General features: G+C 43.3%; 1 protein-coding gene across 1 annotated transcript in view; it reads left to right on the top strand.

Annotated features, from left to right (window-relative positions):
* Nucleotides 1–19750, top strand: part of dennd1b (DENN/MADD domain containing 1B) — a 190385-nt gene that overhangs the window by 140874 nt on the left and 29761 nt on the right. Inside the window, exons 14-15 of the mRNA XM_080732823.1 lie at nucleotides 11318–11443; nucleotides 15387–15488. Coding sequence (XP_080588949.1) covers nucleotides 11318–11443; nucleotides 15387–15488 — 228 coding nt within the window. The remainder of the gene's footprint in view (nucleotides 1–11317; nucleotides 11444–15386; nucleotides 15489–19750) is intronic.

Here is a 19750-nt window from a genome sequence, read left to right as displayed (position 1 = left end):
TTTTTATTTTGAACAGTATTTCGTTTTTAGAGTTTTGAAATGAGCTGCCTACAACAAAGTTCTAAAACCGTTTTCTTTATTTTGTCTTATCTGACATTTAAAAAAAATGATTAAACACTTACCTATTCCACAATTTAAGCCATGTTTCTGAAATTATATCACTGCCTTATTTTCAGCATTTCTTTTTTTTCCCTATATTGCATAAATGCTGAAAGTTTCAAGATTTACTTGTGCAATTACTAGTAATAGAACATTTCAAAGGGACTGTGCTGGGTATCATTCAAATCAACATGTTGACAGGCATCCTGAAAAGAAATATTCTGTAAAAAAAAAAAAAAAAAGAACAACAACATGGTTTTTCCGAGGAAGATCAAGGAGTGTTCATTTATTTTCCCCCCGAATATGCAGGTCCTCTCTCTGCACTGAAGGTTGTGCTGATAAAGTTATAATTGGCTTTTTGGTTAGCGTAGCTGTTTACCGCGCTCGTCATTAAAAATATCCAAGAATAGCAAATTAGCTGTGCATGTTCATTCTGAAGACAAACGCTGTGCAACGGAATCAGATATATGCAGCAACATGTATGTGTGTGTGTATATATATACACATATTTTAATCCGATCTTACCGGTTGATCTCAAACCGGTGATTTTCTTTTTTCATGTATTATTCTATTCAAGGTGAGGCACATCTTTATTTTCAGAGCTATCCTTTCAGATCACAGTCTAATTCCTTGCCCCCCCCCCCCCCCCACACACACACACCCTCTCTGCCTCTCGCTGCTATGCTGACTCCGTGTACCCATGCACTCCTAGCCTCCTTTACATTTGATCATTTGTATTCCCAATCAAGAGGGGGGGATTTACGGCGTGCACTCCTACTTCCTATGTGTTTCAAGCCTCCATGTGGAAGTTTACAAATGAACGAGGGGGCTGAGGTTGCGTCTGCAACGTGCCTCTCCTGAGATCACCTGGCACACTTAATCAAACATCGCCGCGTTAATTTGGAGTTGGGCTTACGTCTCCGAAAAACAACATCTACATCATCATCTGCTGCCAGCAGCGGGCGAACACACGCACACACGCACACACACGAGCACGCGAACACACATACACACACACACACGCACACACACGCGCACACACACACACACACACACACACACACACACACACACACACACACACACACACACACACACACACACACACAGAAACACCCACATGCAAATACTGTACAGTACTGGCGCGTGCACCCACAGGTACAGACAGACAGACAGACAGACAGACAGACACAAACTACTCACTCCATTGACGTAGAACGTTCATCGATCAGCCACACATGCGCGCGTACACACACACGCGTGCGTGCGCGCACGCACACACACACACACACACACACACACGCACACGCACACACACATGCACACACAGCCTGACTGACACTCAGACCTAGTTTATGAGAAAGGTTTCACTACTCACCGTATTCTGCTCTGTCGGTCAGCATCCGCCAGCTGCCAGACGTGTCCTGATGGGGTCAACAGACTTTATGTATTACTGTGAGGGAGCCGTTACTGTACCCCACCTCACACACTCACTGTACTCACTGTAATAACACTCTAGCAGCTTGCTCCACCTCAGGTACTGTACACACTGTAATAACACTCTAGCAGCTTGCTCCACCTCAGGTACTGTACACACTGTAATAACACTCTAGCAGCTTGCTCCACCTCAGGTACTGTACACACTGTAATAACACTCTAGCAGCTTGCTCCACCTCAGGTACTGTACACACTGTTGAATCCTGAGTGCTCAGAGTCAAATTATGCACTCAGGATTTTTACTGTGCACAGTGCTTTTAAATGTAAAGCAATCGACATTGGCAGAAGTGCCGTACGATTTCAAATTAAAAACCGCTACACAGTGGTATAATGGTAATAGTAAAAAAAGGCAACTTAAATAAACTAGACGGGTATAGGCCTACAGTACCTTCACTTGATAAACAAATATGACCTTCAGGTATAGTCTCAAGCGCAAGGGGATATGGGAATGGGAATACGCTTAAAGCAGATGTTTTTCATGTACGTGTTTTTTTATAAAGTTTGTATTTTTAGCAAACGAAATATACGGACGTCCTTAGCTTTATTGGGAGCGTTATTGTGGACGGCGTATTAAAGAGAAATAAACTAATGTTTATTAATGCCGTTGAAGCGTGCAGCACAGACGGCCGCTCTCCCCATGCGTTCACCAGCCCTCAAAGACTGCTGCGAGGAGGAGTTTAACCCATTTAACCCATCTAGAATTATTGAATGCTTTAACCAGTGAAAAATAGCAGATATACAAGCTCACAGCGCGGCACCGAGTGCCGCGCTGTGAGCTTGTAGATCTGCTATTTTTTTTAAAGTCATGAAAACGTGCGCAAATCTTTGAATATATGTATTTTCAAAGCGAACATTTGTAACTAAAATTTTGCTTCTGGGGGTCCCTGGAACTAAATATTTTGAGATGGGGGGTCCGTGGCCAAATACATATCATTTTGGGGGTCCTTCACATGAAAACGTTTGAGAACCTCTGACATAGTAGTCTCTCAAGAACAGACTAACTGAGCTCCAGTTAAGTGAAAAGGACCTTTTCTTTGACGATGGCTGGCCAGATTACTGACATAGAAACATGACCAAAAGATCTTAGAAGGATTCAAAAGACACTTATAGAATCGGGTCAAATTTTCACGATTTAAAAAAAATAGCAGATCTACAAGCTCACAGCGCGGCACTCGGTGCCGCGCTGTGAGCTTGTATATCTGCTATTTTTCAATAGTTAAACCATAAAATAATGATACACAATAATGTGTACCCGTTCTAAACGGATTAAATGTTACGGCTCTTTTGCGACGGCGGCTTTGTGCTCAGGGTTCACTCTGGATTAGAAGTCCAAAAAAAAAAACCCGGGGGAGAGCAGCAGCACCCACTGTGTTAGTTATTGAAGTGAGAGGTGACATTTAGCCGTGCTTAATTATGTATGCAAAACTCACTGCTCGTCCCGCTCGGATGCAATAGGAGGTCAGCTTGACAAAGTAACCCCACACTGGGGAGTATCTCACCGCTATGAGATAACCCTATTAATACACACACACACGCACAAACACGCACACACACACACGCACACACACACACACACACACACACACGCACACACACGCACACACGCGCACACACACATGCACACACAAGTACCTTTTCCAGCCTCTTTTTCTATCTTTGCTCTCTTTGCCCCCTCACTGACTTTCACATTTCCACTGATAAATGTGTTGCAATGCATTTATTTTCTGTCGGACAGAAACCTTGTATCTCAGTATTTCATTTATGATTTTGTCACAAATGAATGCCCTATTTTATACTCTGTCGCGTGACAGTGTCATGGCAAAATAGACGATCTGACAACGCTCACACATGTTGCTATTTTACCTATGGAAAAAAAAAGAAATAATAATGATAATAATTTTAAGTTTTGAACATTTTACCTTGACAAGAACAAAATAGGAAGTGTTTGTCCGCCTGTCTGTAGGTTTTATAAATATTTAACCAACTTAAATGAACATACTTCTATGATTCGTATGCTTGTATTGCTATGTATTATTTATGTTTGTGACTAAATAGTAACTTCATTGGATCCATTCCATTGGAACAGAGGTTCTTTTTTACCCATCTCCTGTGAAGTAAAGTTTTGGACATACACGTTTTCCACACGGCAGTTCCCTGTGTAAAGGAATGTGCGTCTAAGGTTTGAGCGTCTTGGTACTGTATACTGTACACATAGTCTTTTAATATCTTAATTGAATGGTTTATTATAATCACACCATAGAGTTATCATTTATTATATCACGGGGTGAGATGTAGACGATTTGTTTCTTTTAACTCCTCCCCAACAACTTAATAATAACTTAAATATCCATGTGATTGTGCAGTTTAAACGGTGAAAACGGCGAGTTATCTAAAAATAACGAACAGGGTGCTGAAGGGTTAGCTCTTTTATTCTTTTTTTTTTCTTCCTCCGACAATTAATTGGTCTATCATTTACGTAGCAAAGACACAGAATATGTATTTTAAATTGACTCGAGCACACACCACAGATGCTGAGGTGTGCGCATTACCTCGGCGAGAGTGCGTGCGTGCTTGTGCGTGCGTGCACGTTGGCATGCGTGTGCGTAATCGTATGCACTGTATTCTTTTTCACCGTCTACAGTGTACACACATAATTTATAGTACACTGTACACATAATGTACGTTTGCGCATGCATCGGCTAGCGTGTGCGCTCATCTGTGCGTTTCTTGTGTGTGTGTGTGTGTGTGTGTGTGTGTGTGTGTGTGTGTGTGTGTGTGTGTGTGTGTGTATGTCCATCCGAGTGTGTGTGTGTGTGTGTGTGTGTGTGTGTGTGTGTGTGTGTGTGCGTGCGCGCACATGCGCGTGTGTGTGAGTGTGTGTACATTTCAGACTCCAGCACATCAAAAGAAAGTGGGAGATTTTCATAACTATTTCTTTTTCTTTGTAGTTCTTTAATTGCGTCCCAGTGGCTTTCACTCCCCCGGACAGCATCTTAAACAAAACATTCTTTTTTTTTTTTTTTTGCAAGAACCTCCCCCCAAAAAAATATTTTATTTATTTATTTTTTACCACATACAGTACATGAATGTCAGGGTCGTTATTTTGGAGATTTATACACAGTACAGTACTGTACACTGGCGCTTACGGCATTACTAAATATACCACATCAGGAGCTGCTGTTCTGTGTCAGTTTCTACAGCGTTCATTCAAACCCATTAGGACCTGTGAGGACCAGTCTACAATTAGTGCCTTCTAAATAAGTGATTCTCAAACTTTTTCATGCCAAGGACCCCCAAAATTATAAGCATTTGGCCAAGGACCCCCCGTTTGAAAATGTTTTGTTCCAGGGACCCACAGAAGCATGTTAAAAAAATGACTAAATAATTAAAAATAAAATAAAATAAAATAATCTATAATAGCAGATGTACAAGTCAGCTTGTATGTCTGCTATTTTTGAGAACCACTGTTCTAAACCAAGCGTTTAAAAAAAAAAAACCTCTGTTGCTTTTACTGTAGGTAAAATATATATAGCTAAAATCAAAATGCTCTGAGAGTGTGTCAATTATTTACAGGTCCATTAGGAGAGTCCAGAGTCACAAATAGATAAATTAACACTGATATTACGCTGTACTGTTATTCGTTTCTTAGATATTATGTGACATATTTGTTGGCAGAATTTGACTCGGTTTTGATTTTGGAACTGATTGTGAACTTAAAGGGGAGAACCACCCATTTTCAACATTGAACTATGTCATTAATATACCTTTGAGTTGTTATGTGGAAATAAGAAAAAAGCCCTAGGAGGATTGATTTTGGGGTTTGGCTTGCAAAGTACACCGTGATGATGTCATCATGGTGTACTTTGAAAGCCAAACCCCCAAAATGTTGAAAATGGGTGGTTCTCCCCTTTAACTATGAGGTGAATGGATAAAGCGTCATTCCCACCAGGCACGATTAAGATAAAGATACTGTACCATTTTAAAAACCGTTCTCAACCCAAGTGTATGTTAGCCTCCACACAACAACGATAACGCCAACATAATTGATGTGAACGCCGACATTTATCGTTATCTTTATCGTACCCGGTGGGAATGACGCATACAAGTCGTTGTTGATATGTTATGGTGTATGTGTGACGATACAGTTCGTATGACCATGGCTGTTTACAGTGTGCATTTTCCCGTATTCTGTACACATAATGGAGTTGGGAGGGTCCTTGAATTTATTGTCAAGCCAACCTTTATAATCATCGCTTGGCGGCTATGACAAACGATTTGTCAGACTATTCCAGAGTGTCTTAGTTAGTTAGCAGGAGCTTCAAGCATCTGTATACACGTGTGCTTGGACAAACACAAACACAAACACAAGCACACGCACGCACGCGCACACACACACACACACACACACACACACACACACACACACACACACACACACACACACACACACACACACAACCACGAGCGCCGGGTGTCACCTACGGTGGTATCATCCGTTACAGTCGGGCAGGGATCATCGTTGCACCTGCTAATTACCATCTCCAGCTGGAGAGTTAAATGGAGATCTGTTCTGTGTCTGACCTCTGACCCCGTGCTCTTTATGTGACGCACTTCAAACCCTGTTTGGGGCTGGCTGGGCCAGGCCTTAATGAGGCCCCGTGTCTGCCCTCCGCTGGCTGCGCGTCCCGGACGCCCCGCTTTCATCCACCCGGCCATCCTCCCTTGATGTAAATTGAAAAGATCACAGCTACGGGGAACAGACCTATACTGGAAAGTCCTCTCCGCATAGATTATGAATATCATAACTCAACAGTATTCTTTTTTCTCTTCCCTTCCTCCTCCTCTTTTTCGTCCCCCCCCCCCCCCATCCAACTCGCTTCCCACACACTGCCCCCCCCACCCTTCCTCTTACAATGCTATAGTTCTAATTGGACCCAATGGGGGACTCTGTGGCTTTGATCTCATCACCGCCACTGTGACTTTACACTAAAAAATGTCACAGCCAAATAGGGTTATCACCTGTAGAGCCTGGCCTTCCTCTGATGCCTGTACGTATCTCGTTAGCTTCACTCAAACTGTAATACTTAATTAGTCTGACAGAGCCATTACCGCAGTGGCATACCTGATGACTGTGCCCAGGCGCCACATTCAAAATACAATTATTGAACGCCTGTCTATTTTTTTCCCCCGCCGCCTCACATTGGATGGCTTCTCCGTTGCGTCGTCATCCACAATCCAGTCACGCTGATCGTTTAGCGCGCAGCATTCTTGTTTTTTGTCATGTACTGTACCTCCGCTATTTGGTGTTCTTTTTGATGAGCTAATTCATTACCGCCGTGCACCTTTAAAGAAGAATCATTGTCTGCCATCTGATACTCTGGAGTAAACGTGAAACTTTGAACTTGTCGCTTTATTGGCCGCTTTCCCCCGAACGTCAAGGAAACAAAGCGCCAGCGATGGTGTCTCCATCTCATTAAAAAATGTTTGCCGCTGCATCTCTCTCTCTCTCTCTCTCTCTCTCTCTCTCTCTCTCTCTCTCTCTCTCTGTATCTCTTTCCCTTTCAAATCCAGTGCAAAGAACTCTGCTGTGTGCAAAGTCAACTCTGCTATCCCCTATCCTCTGTCAGTCTTTGGGGTGTATGCCTCCCCCACTTAGAATGACATAGTCTTCACTTTGATTTTTGTGTGACCGAAAAAAAAGAAAGAAAGAAAAAACAGACAGCCTAATGATTTGCGAGAATACAAAAAATTGGTGAAAATGCACACAAACATGAAATATTAATTTCAGAGAGGGCTTTACATAAACATAAAAGCGTTTAGCACAATGAGTGGAATATGGAGATGACACTTGTTAATTTAACCGTGATAAACTTTCTGTTTGATGCCTGTGAGCATTTGCAATGGCAGCACAGGGACAGGGTGTGAAAGAGAGAAAACCCAGGGGAGAGGAATCAGTGCTGTTCGTTTTGTCTCTGTCCCAGTTTGAGTGCCGCTCTTCTCTTCTCTTCTCTTCTCTTCTCTTCTCTTCTCTTCTCTTCTCTTCTCTTCTCTTCTCTTCTCTTCTCTTCTCTTCCTGTCCTCTGAATGAGCTGTGCTAACACTTTGTATTCTCCTCCCTGAAGTTTTCAAGAAAGGCTAATAGCAGACACAACACTATAAGCTCCAATGCTCCATCTAATGTAGGCACTATGTTTGCAGCATGCAATACATGTGCACAGTACAATTCACAGTACAAGTGTTAACTCTCAGAGCGTACAAAATACAAATGTAACCATGGGTAGAATAGGATAGGATAGACTTCATTGAACGGAGAGGAAATTCATTATGGACACATAGTATCTGCTGTTAAAAGTACAATGGCAACATACAGTACAGTAGTGCATTCTGTACATACATTATACATACAGTACAGATAACATGCAGTACAGCATTTGACAAATGGCACACTGCCTATTGAACAACATAATGTAGACGGCAGATTAGTATGCCATAAGATCAATATAAAATCATTATAAAAAAATCAAAGGTGTTGGGTAAGATTGTCTGAAACACCATCATTATATACAATAGCGTACCTCCTCTCGTCAAGAACTCTCAAAACAACTGTGGCCAACTGTGAAAACATGACACTTAGTTTCAAACTGCATGTGCAACCATTGATTGACTGGTGATATTTGACTGGTGACATTAACAATCACACTTTGCAGATTACACAGAGCATCGAATGACAGAAATCTGTTCAGAACTATGTGTGGCTGGGAGGGTCAAAGCAAACACATTGCAATGTACAGTATTATGCTATAACATTATATACATAAATTAACGTCATGTTTGACCTAGTGAGGACAACATGCTACGCTACTTTTCAATGTGTTCACTGGCCAAAGAGTTTGTCTCCTGTCATTTATTATATCCCTTCCCCCATTGCCCTGTCTTTTCGTACTCAAACACAAACCCAAAACATTGTCATCACATGCCCCAGACAGACAGACAGACAGACAGACAGACAGACAGACAGACAGACAGACAGACAGACAGACAGACAGACAGACAGACAGACAGACAGGGAGCATGCCTCCTGGCAGTGATTTGTGACAGTCTCAACCACCGTGACGACACTGGGGTTTGATTCCTCCGTGGTTCTTCTGGCTTGGCCGGGTGCTCCAGCAATGGGTTTCCCAAACACTGGGTCGGGACCCATTAGTGGGGTCGTGGACACATTTTTATGGGTCAAGAGTAAATACCCCTTTTTTGCTTTGTTTCCAACAATTAATTTTGATTATTTCAAAAGATGTTTAAATAATCAAAGGAAAATATAAATTGTAGATCTACTTGTAGATCAGCATTTTCACAAATTTCTCTTTTTTTTTCTCGAGCTATAAAGTTTGGAAACCACTGCTCCAGCCCAACACTATTGCCAGTGTTAGCAGGTGGGAAAGCCGTCTGGGGATTGTGTCCTTGTAAGTCCTACTGGTTGGTTGGGGGACCTGTTCCATGGGGAGGAGAACTTGGAGCTGAGCTGGGAAACATGGTGTTTCTCTACGCACGTTAAGCCTGATATGTCGTACGATGGTGTCCCATCCCGGAAATAGCTGATCAACAAGCACACAAGAACGTGTAGATCACCTGTTTCCGGCGCGGGACACCAGCATGCAACAAAGTATAAGTCACGTGTTACGCTCCATCTGGGAAAGTCCTCACTGACTCTGTCATGTGAAAAGAATGGGCTGAGTGTGGGAGAAGGCATGCATGCGGTTGTCTGCACTCTATAGTGGGGTTTAGCAGCGACAGGAGCCATGTCGAACACTGTTCAAGGGAATTTGGCAAAAAGACTAAATTGGGGAGAAAGATGTATTGGGGGATGAAAAGTATGACAAATGTCTTAGCTCAGATTTTCCATGAATGAATAGGCACATGAATCATATTATAATATATGCTATTCCCCTGACATGTTTTGCCATAATCAAGAATATGACACACTGCGACAGCTCATTAGCCATTGTTGTCGTCAATGATAATCAACTACTAAGTGAAGTGGATTACTATCACCTGTTGTTTACGAAGCAGATGCTAGCGATCAAATACTATTAATGATAATCAATTACTAAGTGGATTACTATCACCTGCTGTTTAGGAAGAAGATGTCTTTGATCAAACACAATTACACTAGGATGGGAAGGACCCAGTACATTTTGCTCATACACTAGCTGTACCTGGAATGTGTCCCTTGCATTTAACCTCTTATAACCCTCTGGGCTTATATATAATAGCAGCATGGGTACTGTATTTGATAGGTTCCCAGATTGGGTTACGATTGACACAGGTTCCGTCCAATAAACAAAAACAATTGTTGTCCCTACATTTCCATTTTGTGAAATGTGTTTTCTGTTTTGTTAAATTGTTTTGTGCATTTTTTGTTATTACTCTTTCCAATTTGTTATGTGAAATGTTTTTTTTCTTTGTTTGTTTTTTAGTAAATTTTGTTTCATGAAACATTGTGTTGTCGTTGCTGTTTTCACTGGCCAGCCAACATTATTTTCCTAAAAGCACTAGCATCGGAAAGGCTGTTTGGTCTCTCGTGTTCAGTTAGATCAGATGAAATGTGACATTAAAAATGACTTCAGAATTATACTTTCAAAGGCTTTGGCTTTTCTGTTTCCTATTAGCCCAAAAGATGCATTCCAGTTATCTGGACCTACTGTGCAACCCAAACCGATCAAACTTTACTTTTGTGACAAGAGTGCACAACCTACACACACTCAGAAATCCAGGGACCCACGGGCCTGCCTCTCTCTCTCTCTCTCTCTCTCTCTCTCTCTCTCTCTCTCTCTCTCTCTCTCTCTCTCTCTCTCTCTCTGTCTGTCTCTCTCGCTCTCTCCCTGTGTCTCGCTCCCTCCCTCGTCCTCAGAGCTCAGAGTCAGGCTACAGCAGAGCAGGTGAGGAGAGGCTCTTGACAACTTCTTCCCCAGACTCCCCAGGGTCCGCTGGCCCGGCTGAATCTTTTTGTCATCCTAAAACAAGCTGAAGCCTGCTGCTCCTCCAACTCCTCTCCTGAACTCCTGGAGGGGGTGGGGGGGTGGGTGGGGGAGCCAGCAGGGGAAGGAAGGGGGGGGGCGGGGAAATAATTAAAGACATTTTATGTCAAGAGTTCTTCCTAGAGGGAGTCCAGGAGAGCCAGGAGGGCATGAGAGGAGAGCAGTAGATGGAGCTAGCAGAAGAATACGCAAAGGAGGTGATGGAGAGCATAGCGGGGGTGGTGACGTTGGAGAGAGTGGCGAGAGAGAGAGAGAGAGCGAGATATTCTATTTCCTCTCTCCGTTATCCACCTCCTCCACCAATCCCCCCCCCCCCCCCACCCCACCCCACCCCACCCCACACTCTCTCTCTTCTTCCCATCTTCTCCTCAATTAGCGAAGCAGCAGGTGCTCTCAGCAGCAGATAGGCTCAGAGGAAAGGCTGGAACGTCACCCTTTCTTTTCTCTCTCTCTCTCTCTCCCTTTTTTCAGATTTTCTTTTTCCTTTTTGGAATTGACCTGCAAATGTGATACTTCACACCCAGAATGAGCCTGAGGTTTCCTCTACCAATTTCAGAGGTGATAATTTAACTTTTACCCCCCTCTATCTCCCCCCTCCGTCTCTCCCCCTCTCTTCTCTCCTTGTGTCTGCCTTCCGCTCTCCTCTCCCCTCTCCTCTCTCTCTCTCTCTCTCTCTCTCTCCTCAGGTGTCCTCCCTGAAGAGCAAGCTGAAGAAGCAGTCGACAGCGACAGGAAGCGGCGTTGCCAGGGCCTTCCTGAGAGCGCAGGCCGCTCTCTTTGGCTCGTACCGCGACGCGCTCCGCTACAAGCCGGTAAAACTCCCCTGCTCCGCTCATCTCACGTTGTCATATTGTTTAATTTTAGCCTCGTATCGGGACCCTGATTTGCGTCAATGTGACGGGGATTCAGCACTGTCCATTGACCTGATACTGCTAATGTTTTGGGAACTCGTGTTGTATTTTCAGTTCAGGTAATAACGAGAGTCTGGCAGCAGGTGGATTTTACAGTCCATATTTGGTTGGCCGAAAGAAATAGTTAGTTTCTTTTTGCCTAATTTATACTCGGTCATACAGCGGTGTCCTGTGGCAAAAATAGCACATCTAGCTCCCAACGCGTTCTTCTGACATGTTGTGAGCTTGGAGATCTGCTATTTTTGATGTGGGACTCATTCAAATCAGGCTTTACTCACATACTCAGTTTCAACCTCAAACTGAAAGATGTACTTGCAAATACTGATGCAAATGTCACCTCAAAGTGGTCAGATCCGGGTGCTTTTTTCTTTTTATGCCTTCATCATTGATAGGACAGTAGGCTGACAGGACATGGAGAGAGAGAGATGGGGAGTGACATGCAGCAAAGGTCGTCAGACGCAAATCTTTAAATATATATACTTTTAAAGCAAACTATTGTAAATCTTTGCTTCTAGGGGGGTCCCTGGAACAAAATATTTTGAGATGGAGGTCGGCGGTCAATACATATATTTCTAGAGGTTCTTGATATTAAAACACTTGAGCACCACTGATCAGAGAAACATAAGTTTTTCAGATAACCGTTTTTAGGTATACCCAAAATACATTTTTTAGGTATTTTCCAGGCCTAAATGCGTTTGGTGATTGGTTTTCCTGTTTGTCTCTCGATCCTCCAGCCAACACAAACTGAAAAGGTGAGCCTGTCTGAGACAGTGAAATGTCAGCGGAGCTGTGACACTTTCTTTGAGGATCCGTTTTAGCCACCTTTGGTGTCTGACTTTCCCGTTTCTAAGAGCCGCCACATTCCACTTATCAAGTAGAAGGTAGAGCGAGCTACAGCAGGCCCTGTTTTGTCAAACGGTGAGGCCTTTGTTCCTCTGGCTTTGAGATTAATTGGACTGTGTGGACACCCTGAGCGGAGAGTGGAGACGCTACATTATTGATGCAGTCTTGTCCGCACACTGTAAAATCAAATGTACAATTTAACGCTGAGAGTGTACAGATGGAACGAAATGGACCATTTTGTTATAACAGACAAACAGACAGATAAAATACGGACTCCCCGTAGACACAAACACTTGAGGATGCTGACACACACACGCGCACACACACTTTTGTGCCTTGTGTGCGCATACGCGAGTGCATGAGTGCACAAAGCACATGTGTGATGTTTTCTCTCAGTTAAATACCATAACATCTTTTATTTAGCATCTATATAAAAGTCTTGGCGTGAAACACGTGTTTACCCAGGCAGACACACATGTGTTGATGAGAATCCCGAGGATGCGGCCCGTGTCCCGATACGCAGGGCGGCATTAAAAAAAGCCTTCCCTCCTAGGCCCTGCGTTGCGCTGCGCTCGGCGAGCCCATATGCTCCGACAGAAGGGGGGTGGGGTCGTGTGGACGGAGCCTTGCTGAGCTGTAAATGGGAAGAGAACGTGGGGAAATGATAATGAGCTTGAAAAGCAAACAGCTGATTAGAACAGCATTATATAGGTCATCAATTTCAGCCCTCGTCAATCCTCCTCCCGCTGCGTCTTCTTCTCACCGCCGGCTCAGAGCAGCGTTCGCCTCGTCTCGCGAAACGACCTGAAATAGCTTCCAGGTTTCTATTCTCAGTGCTGCTGCTGTAAGTGCATCTGTGAAAGTGAATAGTGATTCATTCATTAGTGTCATTGGGAGAGGGGACGGGGGGGGGGGGGGGGGGGGGGGGGGGGGGGGGGGGGGGGGGGGGGGGGGGGGGGGGGGGTACACAAAGTCAAGGGAAGTGGGCTTGTGACCTGTGGGAAGTCGCTAGTTTGAATGCCTTGTAAGAGCTGGGGAAAGTCTGGATACGGGTAGTTGTTGCATTCATGGTGCTCCTTAAGCCCGATTGCGGTTACTACAGTACTTCGTTGCATTTTGGTGTCCCGTGCCGAAATTAGCAGATCTACAAGCTCACAATGCATTGCATCACCAGCTTGATGATTAATATTTTTAGATTTATACTCAGTCGCATTGTGTGACTAAGTTTAAAGGGCCATTCACAGAGCACTATAACTATTACTAAAAAAATATCAAGTCAAGTGGATGGTAGAGAGTCCTCACCACAACTATAACAAATACAATGATGAACAATATAGTTATAGTTATCGTTGTGAACGACCCTTCAATCAGCCATCAGCTGGTCAGTGGTCAGCAGCCTGTGGTTGAACTGGGGCAACTCCCACGTGAGTCTGTCAATGTTGTTACCGTCCCACGATGTGCAAATTCTCCAAGAGCAATTCGTGGAAAGACTAGGTTTTACAGGTCAGTTAATGGCAAGCAATAAATAGGTTACTCATTTTAGGCGAGACATTAAAAGCATTGAGAGATTTGAGACACATTGTACTGTTGTATTGTAATTACTATAAAATAAAAAAATGTATTAAGGAGTTCAGAATTTAAAATAAGAGAATGAAATATGCAAACCACACTTAAATATTAAAGTTGACCAGGAGTTCATTTAGCTGCAATTCCTCAGCAGGCTTCGTCAGCACATCGCTCATTTTATCTTGAGTCTTAGTTGTGAGGCTAAAGCAGATGGAGACTGCGAAGATGATACAACTAGGGCTCAAGTCACTTCCACTTTTACGATAGGCCTTCTCCTTTAAAACTGCCAGTGATCTAAGTGGAGCAGAATTCCTGTGATGTAATGTGGGCCAGTGGTATTATCCAGCCCAGCCCTTGAAAACGGGGCTAGTCTCTAACGCTGTAAAGTTGTTTTTATGTGTCCCACTGTGCCTATAGCCTGGAATAGACAAAGCACATTGTTCCTACACGAGAGAGAATCTAGAACATCGCTGAAACTGTGTGAGAATTATGTTAATTATGAGAAAACATGCATGGGTAATGGCCGCGGGGCTGTGTGCCATTGGCCTGCAGTAGCTCTGTTGTCATCCTTCTTGACTATAGCTCACAGGCCAACAGACATGATGTAAGAAATAGTAATAATATGATAATGTGTTGATGCAGAGCGGTGTGTGCATGCTAGGATATCTCTGTGTGCTTGAGGGGTCCGTTTTAAAGGGACACGTTTTGTATGCTCCCTTCCTCTTCCTTCCTTCCCTACCTCCTTCCCTCTTTCCTTCCTGCTTTTGTTTAAATGTCATGTTTTTTTATTATGGCTACCACTCAGCTCATTAATGAAGAAATGGGTTGAAATTCTTTATTTTCCACACCGTGTAGAGTGGTTAATTATTATGGCGTGCATGTCTGACATGACATCAGTCATAAACACATTTAGTAACACTTTGGGCTACGATGGCAAGGGAACATGCTCAAAAGAACATGCGCAATTTAAGTATAAATTATGTACAGCGCATTTGTTCCATATACAGATCCTTCTCGAAAAATTCGAATATTGTGTAAAAGTAAATTGTCTTGAAACTTTCATATTTTTCTTGAAACTTTCATAAATTCTAGATACATTGGACATTCAGTGAATTATTCCAAACCTTTTTTTGTTACAATTTTGTATTTTTATGGCATACAGCTTATGGATATCAAAAGTCCATATTTCAAATATTACAATATTACACAAGACCACTCAAAACAAGGATTTATAATAGAGAAATGTCAACCTTCTGAAGTCAGAGTTGCTTGAAGTCCAATGGGAAGTTTCCGAAGTCGGTTATGATTTGGGGTGCTATGGCATCTGCAATGCTTTTTCACACAATATTCTAATTTTTCGAGAAGGATCTGTATATCAATGTAGTTTTATTGAAGTCAGTGGGAAATATCTGATTGGTTTCTTGCTGTTGGCCAGGGGGAACCAATCACGTTCTGCGAGGAGAGCTTTGTGAACCATCGATCAAGCACCATGAGGAACTTCCTGTCCATGGCTGTCAACCTGCAGCTCTTCAAACAGGTACGCGCGTGAGTTTGTGTGCACACGTGTATGTATGTGTGTGTGCGTGCGTGCACGCATACAGTGTGCGCGGTGCGGACAGCAGTGCTTACAGTAGCTAGAGTACAAATTAGCAGGTGTACTTTTCTGTGTGGTTGTTGGCACGTGTGTTTTTGTTTGATTGTTTAGACTTAGATTAGAGGTCAGAGTTAGGTTAGAGTTATCAACCCATTCCCATAATATCAGTCAAACCAAGTCTTCACATCAGTAACTGAACCTACTACACCACTGTTGGCACACTCACACTCCAGATAACTCCAGATAAATTGAAAAAAAAAGAAAGAAAGAAAAAATCTGCACTAATAAAAATACCTCCGTGACGTGACTGTGTGATTTAGCCCTGAGAATACATGGGCTGCAGACCTCAATAAGCCTTTTGTTTTGCTGGACACTCTGCCCCCGTCCATAATTTTTCCCAGGCAGAGCTGATAGCGGGTGCCAGTTCAAAGCATCCTCCCGGACCGCTCCTGCCTGAGCGGTAGCGCTGGGAAATGAGCCCTGGTTGCGTGGCGGCGGCGACTCGCACCGTTGAAATAGCCGACGTACAAGCTCACAACGCGCAGCAGCACGACGCACTGTGAGCTTGTACGTCGGCTATTTTGCCGGTGCACGACACGACGCGCAGCCGAGTATAAATCAGGAAACAGGCTGCTTATCTTCTCCTCTCCTGCCCAGCGCAGGAGGACGGGTGGTGGTGGTTATCTCTGCTCCACTCCTCCTCTCCCCACTAAAGTGAAAGAGGCCAGCAGTCTGCCTGAGCCGTGCTCCGGCCATGACCCACATCCACTCACAAACACACGCCGAGATGGAAGCACTGGTGTGTGCAGCGCTCCCATACTTGCACTCATGCACTTGGGCAGGCATGCGCAGATTGCGCACACACATACTGTACCGTACGGTTGGATTTTTGTTGGATTTTCTGATTCTGGTTATTGCCTCCGGTTATTACGGAGGTACCTTATACAGGATGCGTTACTTACTTCTGCCAATTATATCATATTTATGTACTTACAATTCAAGTGTTTTCTTTGCATGTATGCCTCTGTAAATTGATACTGAAATTATTGACCGATGAAAATAAAATAAGCCTGCCTTGACGGAAGCTTCACTGAGCGCTTTCTCATTCATTAATTTACGATGTCTAATTAGGATTGCAAACACTACAGTCTAATGTAAGTTCTATTCATGCTATTAGCATAATATCCATTCTATTGTCTACTGCAAAAAAAAGAAAAAGGATTTCAACCGATGATGAAAACAGACCCTCCACAAAACTTTTCCATCTGCTGGGTCCATTATGTTATACGTGATGATGCAACTTGAACCTCAGCTCCAGGACAATATGGCATCAGCAGGGTGCCATATCGACCTGTGTCTTGCTCTCGTAACACTAGACCCCCTACAGTAGCTGCTCAGTCACTGTTCTAGCTCTGTATACCTGAGTCAATCTACAGAGCTGCATCATGCCTCTCAAAAATAACACTTTGTTTAAATGACATCCGTAGTTCAATTTGGAAACCAAATTGAAAATGGCGTTTGTCTATTGCACCATTCAGGAGGTTGGACATTGAAGCAACCTTGCACACATACGCACATTTCATCTCTCTCTCTCTCTCTCTCTCTCTCTCTCTCTCTTCCTCCATCTCATCTCACCTCCTCTAACACACGTCTCGGGTTCCCGGAACCAGTCTCTTCTCTGTTCAGCCCAGCAGCCCATCTCTGTTTGAAACGGAGTAACTGGGAGGAGGCTGCCAAAAGAATGCAGAGGAAAGCCTGTCAACATTAACCTGCTTCCTATCAACCATCCAGGGCTCCTACGCACATGCACGCGCGCACGCACACACACACACACACGCGTGCGCGAATTGCATTAGTTGAGGCTGATACAGCGAGCCCTCGTCCTCTTATTGACAAAAGCGAATGAAACACAGGCTTCATTAGGTCTGCGGTGGGACTCTCGCTCTGCCAATTTACTGCCACGGAACCTTTGTTCACATAATATCTCCCCATCAATCAATAATCATCCCTCATTCTCTATGAATCGCTATGTTTCCCAAGCCGTGAATCGAAGAGTGTGCGGGGGCAGGTTGGGTTTATTTTATTATATTCCTTGCAAAACCAAATGACAGACGAATCTCCCTAGAAACAGAAGGTGTTGTATATAATGGCTGTATGAGACAACCTGCCTGCTATACACCAGCCAAGACTGACTGTTTTGTTATGTTGGCAAATTGTGGAAGCTGTGAGATGGGTCAACCGCGATAGTTAACCCTCCAATTTCGGATCGCTTCCCAGAGCGCTATAGTATGACATAAGCTACTGGTGTTCGCAGTTCGCTGCACGTCACAGTGAAGTCATTTCATTGTACATATCGAACAATACGGTAGTCACATCGTATGTCATTGGGACAATGAATGGATTGAAGGAACCCTGTGTAACTCAGTGTATTAATCAACCAAGACAAACTTCCGTGAGGGACTAGCACTCACTTTCCGTTCATCAGTAACACTAATACTAGGTCGCATTTACTATGAAAACCTGCAGCTCATGTGCCTCAGTCAGTCACAGGAGTTCTCCTTTACATATCAAAAACTGCATAAAAAATACAAATTATTAAAAGAGTCATCATATTCTGGGTTTTACAAGGTTCTAAGGAAATAGTCTTTTAATCAGTCCTTCTGAAATTGTTTTTGTTTTCTGTCAGTACCTTCTAATCTACATGTCTCTCGCTCAAGTGCTCAAAACAAAGGAAAATGACTGTGTGTGTGTGTGTGTGTGTGTGTGTGTGTGTGTGTGTGTGTGTGTGTGTGTGTGTGTGAGTGCGTGTGTGCACGTACGTCACAGTGCGTGCGTGCGTGCATGCGTGCGTGTATGTACAGTATGTATGTATGTGCATGTCATTCCTGCTTTTGTGTCTTGGTGATTACATAGTGTGCCATTGTTGAGTAACATCTAATTAAAGAGCACCATGAGGCAGGTAGTCTGGCCCAGGAGCTGGAAGGGAGAAGGGGGAGGGGGAGGGGGCTGAGTGGAGGCTCTGGCTGTGGCTGCTAGGTGATGATTTGGTTTGATTATCTGCACTAATTGGACCACTGAAGTAGCAGAGCAATGGCTGGAACCTGCAGTCTCACCTCTCATTAGAAGCATCTAATGAAGAAACCCCCCCCCCCATCTGACCGAACGGGAGGAGAGGGTTGTGCTGTTTGGAACCGCTTAGCAGGGTTTCCTCTGAGATCCACTCCCAAACACTGATGTTGATGCATTTTGTACACCTTGCTGCAGTAAGTGTTTTTGAATGGAAAAATATCTGGAGAAAGAGATTTTTTTTATCTGTTATCTGGCCCAGTGGGAATGGGCCTTTATGCTTATGTTAAAGGAGCTATAGTCAACTTTTTCTTGAAAAACGGATGCTAAAATAAAAAAAGAAATCTAAAATATTTTATAAAAAAACAAGCTTTATATATGTGTTTCAATGAAAAAATGACCTCAAAAAGCGTAAAATAATGATAAAATAATCATTTTGGCCATTGTCGGGCCGACACTTTGTTTACATCCTAGTCTAACACTATCAAAGAATAGACTAGAATGTAAACAAAGTGTCGGTCCGACAATGGCCAAAATGATTATTTTATTTCTTTATAAAATATTTTCGAAACATTATTTGTATTTTAGCATCCGTTTTTCAAGAAAAAGTTGACTATAGCTCCTTTAAAGCAGTACGTGGTTCTCAACCCCCAGGGGGGTCCCCAAATTATTTTGGGGGTCCCCAGATGATTAACCTAATGTGCAACATTGTTTTCTCACTCCACAGTAAACAAACTAACATAAAGTTTATGTGTATAGAGGGTATTGTGAAAATAGCAGATCTAGCATTGTGAGCATGTAGATCTACTATTTTCACACTCAAATCTTAGTGCTCGTCAGGGTGGGGGTCCCCAGTTAAAATATGATTATTTTGGGAGTTGCGACCTGAAAAGGTTGAGAACCACTGTGTTAAAGTATTAAAAACTATATTGTTTCATCACATTGGTGCAGCAGCTGTCCTACACACATAAACTGTTAAGTAGTTGAACGTCAATCCTTTTGTTCTGGGACAGATTGGTTCATTTTGAACATTAAAACATTCATTCAAATACAGGCTGAAGACTGAAATGTGTGTGTGCTGGCTGCTAACAATGAGACCTGCTGGACATTAATGAATTAATAAGACATAATTCATGAAT

The sequence above is a fragment of the Nannobrachium achirus genome, assembly GCF_963921795.1.
Source record: "Nannobrachium achirus genome assembly, chromosome: 1".
NCBI lineage: Eukaryota > Metazoa > Chordata > Actinopteri > Myctophiformes > Myctophidae > Nannobrachium > Nannobrachium achirus.
The sequence above is the reverse complement of the archived record's forward strand: the minus strand, read 5'-3'. Positions and strand labels throughout refer to the sequence as shown.